Source organism: Pezoporus flaviventris, unplaced genomic scaffold (genome assembly GCF_033815535.1).
Source record: "Pezoporus flaviventris isolate CSIRO_AGI_PZ_B2104156 unplaced genomic scaffold, CSIRO_AGI_Pfla_v1 ptg000036l, whole genome shotgun sequence".
In the NCBI taxonomy this organism is placed as follows: Eukaryota; Metazoa; Chordata; class Aves; order Psittaciformes; family Psittacidae; genus Pezoporus; species Pezoporus flaviventris.
The window spans coordinates 1,135,694-1,154,931 of record NW_026892584.1 but is presented as its reverse complement, the minus strand read 5'-3'; the positions used below and the strand labels follow the sequence as shown (position 1 = coordinate 1,154,931).

The window sequence follows — 19,238 nt, the reverse complement described above, 5'->3', positions numbered from 1 at the left end:
AAAATTCCAACAGTACCTGAGGTGTGTGTGGTTACTGTTGATTTACAGGAGGCTGCTTTGATTAAGCACAGTCAGGCTGAAAGAATTAACCAAAAAATGTTGCAAGTGCAGTTATAATAGTATAAAACTTAGCATTACTGTTCTTTTAATGCACTCCTATCTCAGTGATCTAATAGAAATAAATTAAAGGATAATCAGACATATATTTTATGTTCCAGGAGATATGTTTTAGAATTTAAAGCTTATACAGTTTATAAGATAGGTTAATAAACAATTCAGGATAGAAAAACTGATTAGAAAAATAGAAATATTTTCTTTAAATATAGAGTTTTCTTTAAGTACAATGGGTCTAGATTGTGCTACACTTCATATTTTTCATCTTTGGACTTTATATTACTTTTTCAACGCATTAAAACTTATGCAGTGAAACTGAATAATGGCAAGTGGTTTTATACCCTTTTATAGCCGTTTCTTTTTTCATAACCTCCCCCTGTTTCCTGTTAGCTAAACTATAAACACCTTTCTGTTAATTTATGAAAATTATTGTTGAGATAGCACAGTATCACTGATCTGTACGGCACTTCCAGCATGTTAGAAGCAAAGGTCCAAGCAACATAAAACACATCAAAATTCATTAATGTGGTATTGATTATTTTTTGGATAATTAATTTTATTGCAGACCCTTGAAAGAGATAATGAGCTGCAAAGGCAGAAGGCAAAGGAAAATGAAGAAAAGTTCCTTAATCTTCAGAATGAGCATGAGAAAGCACTAAGAACTTGGAAAAAAGATGTAGGTTTATTAAATTAAATAATAGAGTATTAAGAGGTTTTTGAAATAGTCATCAAGCATTTCAGGTAATTCCTAAAAGCCAAGAAAATATTGCAGAAATAATACAATAAAAACAGCTAGTTCTTTTCCAGTAATGCAGGCTCTTTTAAAAATGAATATTTTTTTAAAGGTAGATGTAGGAGAAATGTTGACTTCTGTACTTTAAAAGGTCAGTGCACTTCCTTCAGTCTATAAAGCAAGAGCCAGGGTATTAGGTGTTACCTGTAGCACTTAAATATTCCAGTTACACACTTGCCATTACCTAGGCGTGGAAGCTGATACAGGTTTAATTTACATTGAATTTTATGTATTTTTCAGGAAACTTGCAATTTTTTACACAACTTATCCAGAGAATACCAGCATACCAGGCTGCCCTCTTGTACCCTGAAAAGCTGTAAACAGTCTTACAGTAAAAAATGAATGTAAACCCATATAGACTGACACAGGATAAAAGTATTCCTGAAGGTCCATATGCCTAGGGAAAAAAAACACAGAAGAACCACCTAAAAATGAATAGGGTAGAGGTAATGAAGGCTTGCATTAAAGCAGAGGCCCTGATTTGACAGGAATTATTCCATGTGGAATGTGAGGTGAAAGTGGATAAGAAAAGGTAAAATCCTGTATGTCTCAGTGAATTCACCCGTGTTCACCTAAACAATAATTTGTCTTCAAGATTTGCTGTCCTTTCTTCTACTACATTACTTCTAAAGAATACTGCTGTAATTATTTAATCCAAAATAATTAGCAAAATATTGTAGCTGTAAAAACTGTCTGAAATAATAAATGCATGTTTATAAGTAAGAAAGATTAATTCACCTTCAGTGAGATCTACTTAGTGTGTGGAAACCAGACTCTAAACAGCATTTGTTTAATAATCATTTTTTTTTCAATCTCCATGTACTTGGCACCTACTGCCAGAAAGGTTTTGAATTTGTTAGGTAGAGTGTTAGGGAGTCTGTGAGGAAATAATGCAAATTTGTCCTTGTAATCCTAAAGCTAATTCTTTTGAGTGCAGCCGCTATGGAGATGACTGCAACCAGGAGACTACAAAATAGCTGAACTGTTCAGATGCTCATTGCCCTGGGAAGATTTGATCTCCCCAGTTCCTAGGAGAGTCTTATACCAATAGTTTCCTATATAGACATGGGAATTGGCCCTGCTTATTTCTCAGGAATGTTTGCAACTATTCTTTAGAAGGTTTATTTATTCCTCCCAACCTCTATATTACTGCTATGGATAACTAGAAATTTGGTCTCTTACTACCTTACAGTGTCATCATGGCTAACATGATATACTGCTCTGGAAATACTTGTAAATTAAGTGAAGATATTTCTGTAAAATTGCCTTTCCATTCTTTTTTTACAACTTATATTTTTGACCATCCTTTTTTTACTAAATACAAAAATTCAGTTGTGGTGTACTCACTGAAGGAGCATTGGATACTTGAGGCTGTTTACAGAAGTGCCAAGTAGATTATTTGCTGTTATAGTTTCTTGACAATGTAAGTACAGACTGAATGCTGGTGAGGATGTTTATCTTTGAGCCAAACCCAAAAAAAGCTACAAATATAAATCTCAGTTTTTTTAAATATTGCTACTTGAAGTAAATGGTGGGGAAAAAAACGCGTTAATAAATGGATAGTGTCTGTAGTGGAAATGTGGTTAAATTTTGGTTTGAATGCAAGTTCTCAAAATTATCTCTGTACAAAGAAATTCCGCATCATCTTACTTTCTTTTAAGGATTTACTTTAATTTGCTAAGCTGTTGATACCCCTGTAAAATACTGTTTTATGTATGTGAACATGAGTGTAAGATCTGTGTTTGTGTGCTCTGTGTACCCTGTCATTACAGGAGGAAAACATGAGAAGAGAAATAGACACTATTAAAAATGAGCTGAATTCCCTTAAGGGAGTTCATAGACATCTTGAAGACTCTCATCCTCCTAAGGGAAATCAGCATTCTGAGCAAGTGGACAGTCTGCAGGTAACTGTCTCTAATAGCTGCAGTACTTTCCATTTCTTATAAAAGTATTAGAGAATGAGAGACATTTTTTTCTAATCTGGCTGTCATGTTCACTGAGCTTCCTTTGACAAAGATAATTACATATATTTATATATAGCAAAGTTTAGCAAAGTTTTTCAGTTTTAGTTTAATAAAAACCCCAACCTTTATTTCATTTAGCATCTTTAAGAATCATGAACGCAGGACATAAAAGACAGCTTTATACAGCGCAAGTTGAACTAGAGCTGAGCTTGCATTGCTGGGTGAACCAGAGCCATGTTCAGCTCTATATTCAGAGCATATCTGAGAAGTCAATAAGTAGTTATGCACATGATGATGGTCTTTTGGAGCAAAAGGAAGAGTGTAGCTCTGCAGCTACTTGTTACCCATTACTTAAATTGGATTGCAAATTATATTCCAGTCTTTTGTAAGATTGATAAAATGGGAAGGATCATAAGCCATGAAACTTTCCCTGCTCGTTGAGTGTATTCTGTTGTTCTGTTGGTTATATCATTTTTCCCGTTAGTTTTTACATCCAAATAATGAATTATCCTTCAAAAAGGGAAAACTTATTTTGCATGTGTATGATTTTTCTTCCAGTATTAGGAAAATAGGAAGAACTAGGACTGTAAAGGCAGATTTTTTTTTAATTATTTTTAGAAGTATCTATGAATTTTCAGTAAAATGACAAACCTTTACAATGCATGTATGTATGCCTATGGCTCATACACATATATATACACATTAATATATGCATGAATATACACATGTACATATCTGCTGGTATGAGCTTAATAATGCAATGGAAATTATATTTGAAATTAGTCCTCATCCGACCAAAGAATATCTGAACTCTACAAGGTATAATTGTAATTGTAAATCATATAGTTTTTAAAAATCATAATTTCTTTGAAGGAAAAAAATACAAATTATGTTTAGGATGCAGAACCAATACACACAATCAGTTGTTCATGATAAATAGTACTTGTGCTTACAGATAACCCTATATGTTTGAAAATAATTAGGCTTAAAGCTTATGCTCATAAATGCAAAAAAAAAAGATTTCAAAAGCTGGTCAGCTTAGACTGAGTCAAATCTCCAGTGGAACTGCCAAGAAATTACAGGAGCTGTAGCAGGTCATACTGATTATTCTAATTTGTGGAATTTCACTTTGTATGAGTAATGAGTCAGTGTCTAGTAAAACATAAAAGGGAAAGGTGTTTGCCGTGATGCAAATCTTGACTGTGGCTCAAAGTGTTGCAAAGAAATATGCCCATAATTATTTTTACACCTAGTATAATCTGAAATCCCTGCAAGTATTTGTGGCGCATGACATATAGAATGTACGTGAACTTCCTCATACTGGTAACCTGTGGAATACTAATTAAATAAAAGGCCTTTTTTTAAAGAAAGGTACCATGTCAGACCTCATTACAGGCTCAAACTGCAATTTAGTTTAACTTTACTATGTTTCACGCTTAGTTTAATTTTTTAATACAGCCATGCACCAAGTAGAGAATAGGGCTACACCTAGTGCTGGAGGGAAGGAATGCTATCCAGAGGGACCTTGACATGCTTGTGAGGTGGCCTGATGCCAACCTTATGAAGTTTAACCATGCCAAGTGCAAGGTCCTACACCTGGGTCAGAGCAATCCCAGGCACAGCTACAGGTTAGGCAGAGAAGAGATTCAGAGCAGCCCTGCGGAGAAGGACCTGGGGGTGTTGGTCTATGAAAAACTTAACATGAGCCGGCAGTGTGCACTCACAGCCCAGAAAGCCAATTATATTCTGGTCCACATCAAAAGGAGCGTAACCAGCAGGTCGAAGGAGGTGATCCTGCCCCTCTACTCTGCTTTTGTGAGACCTCACTTGGAGTATTGTGTGCAGTTCTGGTGTTCTCAATATGAAAAGGAGATGGAACTGTTGGAACAAGTGCAGAGGAGGGCCACGAGGATGATCAGGGGACTGGAGCACGTCCCGTATGAAGACAGGCTGAGAAAGTTGGGGCTGTTCAGCCTGGGGAAGAGAAGGCTGCATGGAGACCTCATAGCAGCCTTCCAGTATCCGAAGGGCGCCTATAAGGATGCTGGAGATGGACTCTTCACTATGCACTGTAGTGATAGGACAAGGGGTAATGGGTTAAAATTTAAACAGGGGATGTTTAGATTGGATATAAGGAAAAAATTCTTTCCTGTTAGGGTGGTGAGGCACTGGAATGGCTTGCCCAAGGAAGTTGTGAATGTTCTATCCCTGGTGGTGTTCAAGGCCAGGTTGGACAGAGCCTTGGGTGACATGGTTTAGTGTGAGGTGTCCCTGCTCATGGTAGGGGGGTTGGAACTAAACGATCTTATGGTCCTTTCCAGCCCTAACTATTCTATGATTCTATGTTTGTCATTCTTTTGTGTGTGTATGTACAGGGAGATCTGGTTTTGAGGAGGTTTTGAATTTCATAGTATGAAATACTCTGTTGAGGGAAGCGTTATCTTAGGTTTATGTACGTTGCTTAGTTAGATTTTACTAAATCTCAGGGAAAAAAAAAGAAAAAGAATCCGGTTTAATAGTTTTGATATAAAGGCATCTTAGTTTATGCACTGATCTATTTTTGAAGGGCTGAACTTTAGGAAGTCAAGGAAGAGGGCCAGGAGACCTGCGTGGCTAAATAGGGAATTGCTGGGTATGCTCAAGTGGAAGAGGAGAGTTTACAGGTCATGGAAGGAGGGGCTGGCCACTTGGGAGGAATATAAGGCTGCTGCTAGAGGATGTAGGAAGGCAGCTAGGATGACTAAGGCCTCCTTAGAATTAAACCTGGCGAGAAGGGTCAAGGACAGCAAAAAGAGCTTTTTCAAATACATGGCAGATAAAACTAACACCAGAGGCAATGTAGGCCCACTGATGAACGGGATGGGTGCCCTGGTGACAGAAGATACAGAGATGGCAGAGTTACTGAATGCCTTCTTTGTCTCTGTCTACTCTGCTGCAGGCAGTCCTGAAGAGCCCTGTACCCCTGAGACCTTAGATGAAGTCAGGTCAACGGAGCGGTTTGCCTTAGTCGATGAGGAATGGGTTAGAGACCAGTTGAGCAATCTGGACATCCATAAATCCATGGGTCCAGATGGGATGCACCCGCGGGTGCTCAGGGAACTGGCGGAAGTCATTGCTAGACCACTCGCCATCATCTTTACCAAGTCTTGGGAAACGGGAGAGGTGCCTGAGGACTGGAGGAAAGCAAATGTCACTCCAGTCTTCAAAAGGGGCAAGAAGGAGGACCCGAGTAACTATAGACCGGTCAGCCTCACCTCCATCCCTGGGAAAGTGATGGAACACCTTATCCTTGGTGCCGTCTTAAGGCATATCAAGGATAAGAGGGTTCTGAGGGGCAGTCAACATGGCTTCACCAAGGGGAATTCATGCTTAACCAATCTCTTAGCCTTTTATGAGGAAATAACACGGTGGATGTATGATGGCAGAGCGGTGGATGTGGTCTACCTTGACTTCAGCAAAGCATTTGACACAGTTTCCCACAGCATCCTCACAGCTAAATTGAGGAAGTGTGGTCTGGATGATCAGGTAGTGAGGTGGACTGTGAACTGGCTGAAGGAGAGAAGCCAGAGAGTTGTAGTCTATGGGGCTGAGTCTAGTTGGAGGCCTGTAACTAGTGGAGTGCCTCAAGGGTCAGTACTGGGACCGGTATTATTTAATATATTCATCAATGATTTAGATGAGGGAATTGAGTGTACCCTCAGCAAGTTTGCTGATGACACTAAGCTGGGAGGAGTGGCTGACACGCCAGAAGGCTGTGCTGCCATCCAGCGAGACCTGGACAGGCTGGAGAGTTGGGCAGGGAATAACTTGATGAAATACAACAAGGGAAAGTGTAGAGTCCTGCATCTGGGCAGGAACAACCCCAGGTTCCAGTATAGGTTGGGGAACGACCTGTTAGAGAGCAGTGTAGGGGAGAGGGACCTGGGGGTCCTAGTGGACAACAGGATGACCATGAGCCAACACTGTGCCCTTGTGGCCAAGAAGGCCAGTGGCATCCTGTGGTGTATTAGAAGGGGGGTGGTTAGTAGGTCGAGAGAGGTCCTCCTTCCCCTCTACTCTGCCCTGATGAGACCGCATCTGGAATATTGTGTCCAGTTCTGGGCCCCTCAGTTCAAGAAGGACAGGGAGCTGCTGGAGAGAGTCCAGCGCAGGGCAACGAAGATGATTAAGGGAGTGGAGCATCTCCCTTATGAGGAAAGACTGAGGGAGCTGGGTCTCTATAGTTTGGAGAAGAGGAGACTGAGGGGTGACCTTATTAGTGTATATAAATATATAAAGGGGGAGTGTCACGAGGATGGAGCCAGGCTCTACTTGGTGGCAAACAATGATAGGACAAGGGGTAATGGGTACAAACTGGAACACAAGAGGTTCCACTTAAACTTGAGAAGAAACTTCTTCTCAGTGAGGGTGACAGAGCACTGGAACAGGCTGCCCAGGGAGGTTGTGGAGTCTCCTTCCCACTGGATGGAGACATTCAAAACTCGCCTGGACACATTCCTGTGTAACATTATCTAGGTGTTCCTGCTCCGGCAGGGGGATTGGACTAGATGATCTTTTGAGGTCCCTTCCAATCTCTAGCATACTGTGATACTGTGAACACCCCTCTGAAGTTAATGGAAACTAAGGTTATTCGACCCTAGTTTCAAAATCTAGAAAGGAATCATGTAACTGTAACCTTTCTGTCTTTTTAACAACGCTTTTTCATGTTTGGGTTTTTTTTTTCCAGGTGCATTCAGCAGTGCAGCCTGTACCAAGATATGTGGTAAGTGCCACCGTAGTAGCTGTTTTGTACCTGCGCAAAAGAGTAGCATGCACATATATTGTGACTTTTGTCTAAAGAAACAGCTTCTAGAAGCAAGAGATTATGAAATAATTACTGTTTTCATGACAGAGGAAAATTCTGGTATTTATATTTGAGAAGAAAAGATTGAAAATAGGATGTATGTAGCCAAGAAGCAAAATGAACTCATTGAAAACTTAGAAAACAAAAAAGATGTAATATGTACAATTTCTTAATCAGAACATCAGGGAGGATGATGATAAATCATGAGAAAGAGAATTTTCAATTGAAACTTCAAATTGAAGGTGGAGTATTTGGCAGGGGAAAACTGTTTTTAGGACCTTCCTCCACTCACCATGACTCCTCCCTCCCCCAAACCAGCAAAGCTGGGAGCATCAGGATGTTTCTGTGACCTGTAAAAAACTATTTCCTGCAGATTTGTATTCTACATCATCTACTATGCCACCAGTGCAATAATCCCATTTTTTAATCAGTATGTCTACGTGCCTCCTTCCATTTTGCAGTGTCCTTCCCACACATCCGATGCTCAAGCACAGCGCTTGTAACTCCCTCCCACATCCCAGTCTTCCTTTTGCAACGCCTCCAGTTACCTAAGTATCTTCAGCTTTTTCTCACGTCTTTTATGAACCAAGCAATACCCCTGCTCCCTTCCACATCTACCTACTTTCATACTCTCTCTCTAGGGCAAGAGCCAGCACATGCTCCTGCCTTCAGCTGCCAAGCAGTTGGTGATCATAAAGGATGCATCTTCCTTTCCTTTATTTCTTTTTAATATGTGTGTGGTTTTATTAGGGTGTTTCTTCATTATTCAGCTCCTAGTTTTCACAGAACTTTATTGAATGCAGCTTTCAAAACTAAAGACAAATACAGGAGTAGACCAGTGACTTAAACCTTAAGTAAATGCATCTTTCAAACTTATACTCGCTCGAATGTGACTCAAATTCAGGTTAAAAAGCCTTCTGGAAGGGAAAGAGGAACTGACTGACAAGAATTGCAAAATTGTAAGCCTTATTTGCCTATGAAATGTAGTTAAAAATCCTAGGTGGCTTGTTAGGAAAAAAAGTGTTAATATGTGTGTGTATGCACATGTGTTTGAGTGCAGAGAGCACTCATGCAGGTTTTTTCCATGTGTAATTACTTAGCAGGTCACTAATCCAACCAGCATACCAAGGGAGTGATCCAGTCAGCACATACACAACACACATTCCTTCATCTGAGAAATTCTGTCAATCTGTATAACTTTTCTCTGTGGACTGTAACATAGCAGGATCTAATTTCTTTCCTATTCTTCTAGGATATTAATTTGTTTGGGGTTTTTTGTTTTTTGTTTTTTTCTTTCTTTTAGAGGAACTTGGTATAACTTCACATGAATGGTCTTTGTTTTCCATCAGAATTGTAAAGATAATTTTAAATCTAAGTCCTGAATTTTTATCAATGACTGTAGTAAATTATTAAAATACGTTGGGTGACATATAATACTGGTTGACATGGTTTTAGTGCAAGGTGTCTCTGCCCATGGCAGAGGGGTTGGAACTAGCTGATCTTAAGGTCCTGTCCAACCCTAACTATTCTATGATTCTGTGATTCTATGTATGATCTTTTGTTCCTTCTTATTCTAGAGTGGTCAAGAACACTCAAAAGACAGTGAAATACAAGCTATTCAAAAAGAAAATGAGTGTATGCAGTCTGTAATAAGAAAAGACAGTGATTTTGGACATGAAGAAACTGAAGTAAAAACCACAATGGACTCCTCTTTAAGCACTAAGGAATTGCAGATAGAACAAAGTAATGGCAATACATGGATAATAGAGATAAGTAGTACTGTTGAAGAAAGGATAAATGTTTAGATACAGTATATGACAAGAGAATGAATTAAATGGTTTTGTACTGGCAACAGTAAAATTCCTGATGTCGGTAGTGCTAATCTATGCTAAACTCACAAAGCTCTGAAGGAAAGCACAGTACTTGTAGTGGCTGACCTTGAACATTAAGTAACATCCATGTGCTGTGATCCCTCAAGCTATTGCAATACTCTTTCTGCATGATAGTTCAAAGGAATAGGGATTAGGAATAACTATAATATGTATAGAAATGTTTGGAAGCAAAGTGAAGGACTTTCCCATATAACAGTGGAAAAAGGCAGAGTGATTGCATTGCACAGAACAATGAAGGTCTGTTCATGTGGATAACCATAATACTTTCCTGTACAAAGCACTTTGTAACTGCATTTTTTGAAGCCCCCTACAGGAAATGTACCATGTCTCTAATGCTCAGTCTCTAAAATGTAGCAGTTAAGTGGAAATTTAAAAGCTTATTAACAACATAGTGACTGCTTTAAAAGATCAGTGATCACAGCCTCAGACTGTATCTCTCAGAAAACACACCTTTCTCATACTGAATGCTTTAATTCCTCACTTGCCCACTACCATCAAGTCACAACATACTCCTTTTGGTAGGAAGATGATAGTCTCTTAAACAGTAGTTTTGGTTTCCATTTAGCTAAAAATGCCACTTTCAAAAATAAAGGCAAACTGCAGTAGTAACTGGTTTAAATTTTGTGTAGACAGACAATAGTTGCTTAAAGTGTGTGTGTTAATTTCATAATGACCCTTTTAATATATTTTCTGTTTGAGCAGTTTATAAATATTTTCCAAGTTACTTCAGCAACATTTTTGATAGACTTGTGTATGTAATGAAAGATAAGAAGAATCAATATTGATACTGATCTTGAGTCCATCTCTTTGGAAATCATAAACTGTAAAAATAAAGCATTACTTAACCTCTCTGTTATCTATCACCAACTAGAGAATACACTTATTCTAACAGATTTACAAGTTCTTGAAAACAGTTTTACGGATGAAATTAATGTTGCTAGCCGTCATGAAGAAAAGCAAAGGGAGGCTTCTCCCAGGAATACCCTCTGCACAGATAAGGATTTAATTACCCAAGGACAGACCTCAGAAATACATGTCACTGAGCACAAAGAAGCAGAAAATCTGGGAGCAACATGTAGAATGTTCCTGGATGAAAACAATGCACATTTAGAACAAAAGCTCCAGGACAGCACTAAGCCATGCTACACTCAAACAAGAAAAGTCATCTTAAACAGTGTTGATGCTGTAGAAGCCTTCAAGAAAAATGGAAGTCAGGAGACTGACCCTAGCAAGCAAGAATTGTGCATTACTACAGATGAATCAATTTGTACTAAGGCAGATGTAAACCCAAATGCTGTACAAAACAACAAAAGTACCCTTACACCTGAAGCACCCAAAACTGAGTCTGAAGCAGTTCTTTGCATCAGGAATGCTGTGTATGAGAGAAGTACAGATAATCATCAAGCTAAGGAATTAAGTTTTGGTATCCCATCTTATATTAAGGAAAATTCTCAAACTGAATACCAAAAATCTAGGTTGCTGGACAGTGACAATCACATAGGCAATGGATTACATCAAACAGAAAAAATCTTGTTAAATCCAAGTGGTTTGCATGTAAATAAATTTCCTTTTAAACAGACATACGTAGATGCTGAAGACAAGAATTATGAAGACAATACCAGACACAAAACCAAGAATGGTATACTGAGGAGTCCTGATGTACTGAATGTTCCAACTGTTTATTGTGAAAATGTAAGGGGTGATGATGCCACAAAAGAACACAGTAATAACATGTCTCTCTTACATACTTTCAATTTATGCCTCCCAAAAATAGAAAAAGCAATAAATGTGGATGACATGTGCAGCAAGCAACCTGAACAAGACAGTACTGAACGAACAGGGAATACTACAAACACATGTACGTTGAATGCTGGAGCCATATCTCCAGCAGAGGCTGATGGTCTTGAAATAATTGCTCATAAACAAAACCCAGCAGTTACAATTGTTAGCACAGATAAACTAATTCCACTTAAAAAAGTGAATGATGATATTCAGATATGCTCCATCAAAAATGGACATTCACTGGAGATTAATAATTCAACAAATAACACATTGTTAAAAGAGAAAAAACTCTTACTGACTGGTACAGTTCCAGGAAGGAAGTTTGCTGAGGGTCACCTGAAAGAATCATGCTCTTTACCCATGAGAACATCTGGAAATTTAGTAAACATAAGTGGAAGGTCATCTTTTGATCTTTCAGCCTCAGATAAAAAAGCTGAGAAAACTCCAGTATATGTAAATTTTTTAGACCTCAGTTCTTGTTCAAGAGTAAATCAAATAAGAGGTCAAGCTGTATGGACTTCAGCCTCCAAGGAGCCTTTCCTTTCAAAAGAGAAACTGCCAGGCTTAGTGGAAAACACAAACGTTACTTCACAAACACAGTGCCAAAATCCCGGTGAGAATGTTGACAGAAGAGAAACAGGGTCGGGTAAGAAAAATAAGCATTTATGTTTGAGGCATGTACTGAATATACTTAGCAAAATTATTAAAATGTAAAATTTCTGCATCTAAGTTTTGTGTAGCAGTAGAAAAATGCAAACCTCCCAACATTTTAGTTGTATGGAAAAAAAAAAAAAAAAAAGATGAGACTTCCCTGTTTATAATATAAATGCAACTGAACAGCTTTTGTTTGCTAAATTACCCAATTAAAAAACCTTTTTCTCAGATTTCCCTTTGTGGAAGAAAAACAGTGCAATGACAGGCCAAATTTGTATACGTATTTGGAACCCTAATGTAGAACATACTCTAGCTGGGCTCTTTATGTATCTGAAAAGCACTAAGCAGCTTTTGGAAATGATTCGGCACCCTCATTTTGCATAAAAATTAGAATAGTATTTGAACCAGTAGATGCTTCTTAGAATGGGGCTTAGAGAAAGTTTACTTCTTTCTTTTTATTGTACATCTTTAATTCAGATGGACACTTAAAACCATCTGAAAGTGCTGAATGCATGAAAGGCGAAGTCTGCGCTTGGAAGCTCTGGAAAACACCCTAAGCTCAAGGAGCTTTTTTATTTCCTGTTCTTGGCACTTGGTGATTATTTGCTGAGCAAAACTTTGCATATGCAAAACAGTAAACTGGAGCTTTATCCCTCATTTCTAATTCATTACTGAAGTATGGAAAAACTGTATTTAGGTTTGTTTTGCAATAAAATTAGCTGCTGGAGTACCCCTATATTTATTTAGTGAAAGTGCCATTTCTAAATTCAGTCTTTAACCAAAGTAATAAACGTGTCATCTCTATTTCCACAGCAAACTGACTCCAATGTGTTTATAGATGTTCCCCCACTTCAGTAACTGGCCAGAGTATAAGATACAGAAGTATAAGAGGAGCCTTCCTTATAAGTTTCCTTACAAGCTTGCATGTGGATTCTGTTCTTAACACATACTGTAAACTTAAAAGAGCAGATGATCTCTTAGGCTTTGGTAGAACTGAAAGCCCTACTTCTGTAGAAAAATGGAGCTCTGAGTGCTTAGATGTTTTTTCAGAAGAACTAGATCCACAGTATAGGGTGTGTTTGTTTGAGACTTTGTTAATGTAGTGTTTGGAGGTTTGCCCCTTGAATGTACCAAAAGCAGAACTGACTCCCATCCCTTAGTTTTGTGCAGTAAGGCAGAAAACCAGCAGCCTGGTTTCTGCATACTGTTCTGGTGTTAGGAATTTAGGTTTATAGGTAACTTCATTTCTGTACTTGGTCTCTTGCCTACATGTATTTGTACACTGATGCACAGTATCTGAAGTTCAGTTTCAGAAAAGTCTTTTTCCCTAAAACAACAGTAGTGATAGCATGGTAGGAGGATCCTAATCTCAGATGGCACATTAATAATATGAATTTTGATACCTGTTTCAAGAAAATGAACGTGTAGTTATGTGATGTTCTGCATGTATCTTTTCTGTAAGAACAGCCAGCACTATCTGAAGTTCTTTGTTTCTCCTTTTCTTGTCAGAAACCTTTCTGTATGCAAAATACTGCAATTCCAAGAAGTGACTTTGGGAGATTCCCTCAAAGGAGTTGATAGGGATTTTAAGATACCCCTGCTTCCCCCAGTGAGTCTCTCAGGGACAAGTACAGTCACCAGACCTCTTGAATTCTAGTAATACTTCACAGTGAGGATCTTGGTCTAGGTCCCAGATGTGCCTCTCCCTCTCATTATCCTGCCTAATTTAGCCAGATCCCTACTTCAGCTTGCTGACCGCTCTGAATCCTGCACCTCTTTTGGAGACTAGAACCTTACTGGCAGGGCACCCAAGAGTCACTGTGGCACTCAGCACTACACCTTCCAAGATTTATTGCGTTTGGCTTTTTTCTTTTGCTTTCAGATATTTTCCCAAATAGCAAACCTGGAGCGGAATCCATGTGGATAGTGTTCCTAAATTTACTTATTTTTGCTTACTCTAGCACAAACAGTTTTAGCCATACGGGAGACCTAGAGGTGAAGAGCATTGGTGGAAGAGTTTAGTAAGCCTATCTGAGGGAATTCCTTTTACTGCCTAACCACAATGCAGTTTACTATTTATACAACTTTGGTTCCCAAAGAGCAGCCACTCCACATGAGTAAACAGAGGAATGAACAGGCTCTTCCTGGCAAACTCTTAAAAAACTAACGCAAACTCATCACTATCTTCCTTCCAAGAGGAAAAGTTACAGTATTCTTAATTAACTGTTACACAGCTATGCGGTAACATGCATTTTCAGAGCAAAACAAAGATTTTACTGTTGTAGCAGTGATCGACAGGCATCTGCATCTGTGTAGTGATAAAACAGCTGAATGTGAAAGTAGGCTTATGTTTTGATCTTGCAAGGAACTTTATATTGGTTTCAATGGAGTCTACTAGCAGTACATAAAGCCACTGCAGGATTGGAGCCTTATCTCTGCCTTGATTGATCTACTAATTTGCCCATCCTACCTTTATTAGATAGCTACAGTCTGATTCCCTTAAATACTAGGTATAGCCATTTATAAAAAGACTCCTCATTTAAAATGTTCTTTATCCTTGTATTTAGAATGTGAGTTTTGTTTTCACCCTGGAATATGATGTTAGGATGGCACTAATTATGTATTTTATCATCATTATTGGAAGGTGAGTCTTAATACTGATTGGAAAAAAATACTCCATTAGAATATTCTGAACATACATTTTTTGTAAATAACAATTTATATTTGTCATTAATTTAGTATATAAAAACAGTATAAAACATTTTCAATCAGAGTAAAAACACACCTCATCTTCAGAGACAAAAGCAGATGCAGAAATATGGGAAAGAAAACAAGAAATGAAGAGGGAAAAGCCTAAAACAGAGCTTCAGTGATTTAAACCAAAAATATTTGATTTTTTTTAAGATCAGAGGTAAACCAGAAGTTTAGTAACTTTACAATTACTGCCTAGAGACTAAATTGCAGTTGTTACCATTTCCTTTTTGTCACTCAGGTTCTACCAGTTTTAACAGAGCTGCTGACACTTTGAATACCTCTAGCATCCACCGAGCCCCCCAGGGAGACCCTGGTGAAGACTGGAATGCTATAGCAAAGACTTTTTATGATTCTTCTTTTCCCACAGAACATGTAAGTCAATTAAAAATATTGCGAACCAGACCTCAGTGAGCTAATTCCACAGATATTTGTACAACTGTACTCATCTGGATACTTTAAGACTGAGTCAATCTCCAAAATAATATCAAAAGGGCAACAAGGCACCATTTTTCACAATTAAGGTTGATAGAAAGCAGCAGGAAAAAGTCACAGCATATGAATCAAACAGATGCTAAGCAATCTGTTTGGGAGGGGAGAAAGAGGGTAGTTCATTGTGTACCCTAATAGAAATCATCACCTACAGTAAAAGTAGGAGTTGGGTTTTTTAAAAAAATAAAGGTAGGTAAAAGTATAAGAACATTTCCTTTATTAAGACCACATTTCTAAAAGAAATTTGTGAAAAACTAAAAAGTCAGTGTATCTATGAATTAGAGCCTGTCCCTTTATTCTATGCTGCAGTTACATGATGCCATTTTTAGTTATAGTCTTATTGAATCAGATGACATTACACAAACGTGTAAAAGCAGAGAATTAAAAAGAACCCTATTGTGTTGCTGTTTCCCCTGTAAGACAACCTCATTTCAGAGGGCACTAGCAATGGCTCACACCGCATTTTTAGACCTATGTTAGTCTGCGGAGTTTGAACAGCTGAAATGGCTGTATTAGGATTAGACCTAATGGTAAACATACTATTCACAAGTGATACAATAATTTACAACTACAGTTGACCTTCCTTTTTACAAGAGGCTCTAGAGGTATTTCTCAGGTAGTTATGGCTGTCTCTTTGAATGAAGTTTGAAGTCAGGGTGTAGAGTGTTTTCAAGTGACAAGACTGGCTGACTTCACCAGGCTTAGTCAGCTCTCAGTGCCACTAGCATTCATATTCTCTGAAATTCAGAAGACTGATGTTTTAAATTACTTAACTTTCCTAACATGATTCTACTTGGGAATGACAGCGAGGGTTTTTTTCACCAAACACAGTGGTGGTATTTACTGTGTCTCTCTTGCTTTTTCTGACTGAGGTGGAGTCAGGAATTGAGTGAACTAAAATACCTAATCTACAGCTAACAAAGCTGTATTTCATTATCTGATTGTGGTTGTATCTACTTTGTCACCTCCAAACTAAAGTTTCTTATGTGCTAGGCAAGTAAAAGCTGAGATGGATAAGGACAGAGTACCTTGCTAGTTTGACCTTATATTATTTTCCAAATACCTAATCTTTGAAATCTTAGCCTGGGGCATTGCAGACCACTCCTTCCCTTCTGTGGTGGTGTAATTCTAATAGCTTCTGTCCTCAAATTTGTCATGTTTATGAGCGATATGGAAAAGCTGTTGGGAGATTAAAAATAGGCTTGGACATCTCTTTTGCTGCTCAGTTTGTTTGTTCTAACGTGGTTAGAGCTAGAGCAGACTTATGCCTTCCAAAACTTGGGTAATCTCATTCAACCAAAGTGCAGTACTCTAAACAGTGATGAAAATTAAAAAGAAATGCTACAGCTGCACTTTAAAATTTTTAGTAAAAAATATTAAAGAGTGTTTTACACATTAGTCTGCACATGCCTGAGTACCAAGGGAAGGATGAATAAGCATCCTCAGCTCAGTTTAAGCGCAAGTTTCTAACTGTGCAGTCATACTATTCAGCAGTGAATGATTTTTACATGTATGTATCCCACAGGTTGCCATGTTACTAGCAGTAAGATACACATTTTACTTGTACTTGATTGTGAGAATGCTGAGGACGTTTAGTTTGACAGTTTTTTTTTTTTAAAAAGCTTTATTCCACACACATCGTCACAGATCTGTATTAAAATTATACATATATATTTATAGATAGATACATGTATTACTTAACTGCAGTCACTTCTCCAAAGAGGTCTAAACACTTGTTTTCCTCAGTAAAATCCAAACAACATGGCATGGCTTTGTTTCATTAGAAAACTTCACTTCCACCTGTGGAAGATCTAATGAAAGTTTTTCTCTGGGGTTATTAGTACAGGACAGATGCAGCCCCATGTGCTATTCCATAGAGATTTTGACTAGCAGCTTGCAATGAAGTATGATGTTTCTTTCCGAGGCCTTGGGAAAGAGCATGGGAAAAGCATATGGGTACAGCCATTAGAATTAACAGGTTCAGTACTTCGTATCTCCAACAAAGTTATTTCCTTGCTGAAACAGAGATTAGTCATTATTGACCTGAAGTATCTGTTCTCAGCTGCATGGAAGTAATGCTATTACACATGCAGTAAGCTCAATGAACAATTTGTATGAAGTTTACTATTCATATTTTAAACTTCAAGAAATGCTTGTGTACTGGGGAAGGAGTTTTAGCACAATATTCATGTGCATAAAGGCAGGCCTGATAAAGACTATGTGGGCTTACAGTCACTTTTGGGGCACAGTTGCTCAATATTAAAATATAATTGAGCACTAGGAGACAGCCTTATATTGTGATGTCTGTAATAGAATTGCTCCAGCATGCAACCAGAGCATTCAATGTCATGTTACAAATCCCCAGGAACCACTGCAGCACTGGCTCACATACCTTGCTTGTGCTGTTCCTGCGTGCTGGCCTCCCCCAGAGCCACAGTGCCGGATTGTAAGTGGAGAACTCATCATTCAAGCAAAAAAAATCCATTTCCCTACTGTGTTGTCGTGTATTCGATTTGGATATATACAGAGAATCTATCAGATAGTAATTAAAATTATTCAAAGAAAAAAATATCTTTAACATAAAAAAAAAACAACCTATTACACTTTGCATTAGTTAATGATGGTTGCTTCCTAGTGTGTACAGTGAAGCAGAGAGGGAGTTAAAACTCTAAACCTCACAATTTTGGGTTTTGTTAATCAAATGCTTGCATAGCTATAGAAATGTCAATTACAACGTTATACTCTTCAATTAAACTAGTTATTTTGCTAATCTGCATTCCAGTACAAGGTTCGGGTTCTTTTAATCACAACTCTTCTGTACAAAGTCTTACTTTAAGGCTTGGTTTATAAAAGTATATTTATCATTATCAAGCTTTCTAAATTAAAGCTGAAGCAAGCATTTCAAATTAATTCCCCCCCCCCCACCACCTGATTTAATCTTTCTATATACATTTCCTTGCTTGCTTAATGCTCAGCAAAATCTAACAATTTGAACCTCTACCTGAATTTCACTGGATTATTAACTGCTAAATTTGTATTCTGTCAGGTGAAACGAGGATTTACTGCTTCACAGCATGAGAAGTCTCCTCAGGTGACTGTAGCTCCAGCAGGAAATGCACTCAGTGAGGACACCTGTTCTAGTCATAACTCCATCATACAAAATGAAATGGAAGAAATTGAAAAATTCTTGAATTTGGAACGAGTTCATTCAGCAAAAAAAAGAAAATATGAAGGAGGCCAGTGAGGATCAGTGGCAGGAGATGAAAAGCATGTCTTTTAAGCATAGATAAATCACTTGCCTAAACCAGATTTGCAGAGGTATTCCTATGGAACATAGCATGCATGCACTGTGCTTTCATATATAATACAGCATATAGACCTAGTCATGTTTAGAAATGGATGCAATCCCTGCTAATAACATTAGTTCTCTGTCTCTGCAATCAAATCCCGGTTATTATGGACTTTTCCCCAAAGTTAAGAAGTTCACAAGTTAATGTTTTAATAGCCATTAAGTAAAACTAAACGATTACTTAAGAGTTCCCTTTTGGTCCTCAGAAGCCTGGCGGAAATACTTTGTTTTCTGTGTCAACTGCTCGCTCAGTTTTCAAACTAGATCAGCTGCAACTGTTTCAAAATAAAAAGGTTTCTACAAACACAACAACTTACAGCAGTTCTGAGTGGCAGAACAGGAAAATCTGCTTACCTTTACTGCTAAATTATTTAAATATATGTTGTAGTTGATCCTGTATCAAGAATGTCTCTTTTGACACTAAAGCATCTGATACGATTAACTTCTGCCTGGTTCACATTTTTTCTCCTGTAGGCTATAAGGGAAATTTTCCCTTACTTTACAATTACCTGCACTATCATTTTTCTGATCTCCCTTCCTCGCTCCCCACACCTCTTGCAAAGAAAGACATTCTTGTTGAAGTTCACAATACGAAGAAGAGAAG

The 19,238-nt window shown here is 38.1% G+C and overlaps 1 protein-coding gene across 2 annotated transcripts in view; it reads left to right on the top strand.

The window, feature by feature from the left end:
• Positions 1-18,832, top strand: part of CCDC73 (coiled-coil domain containing 73) — an 80,559-nt gene extending 61,727 nt beyond the window's left edge. For both annotated transcript variants that reach the window (XM_061462811.1, XM_061462812.1), the window contains 7 exons: positions 680-790; positions 2,680-2,811; positions 7,598-7,633; positions 9,292-9,457; positions 10,499-12,034; positions 15,035-15,168; positions 18,332-18,832. In XM_061462811.1, the coding sequence (XP_061318795.1) occupies positions 680-790; positions 2,680-2,811; positions 7,598-7,633; positions 9,292-9,457; positions 10,499-12,034; positions 15,035-15,168; positions 18,332-18,529 (2,313 nt within the window). In that variant the 3' untranslated portion in view covers positions 18,530-18,832. The remainder of the gene's footprint in view (positions 1-679; positions 791-2,679; positions 2,812-7,597; positions 7,634-9,291; positions 9,458-10,498; positions 12,035-15,034; positions 15,169-18,331) is intronic.
• The last annotated feature ends 406 nt before the right edge of the window (positions 18,833-19,238 follow it).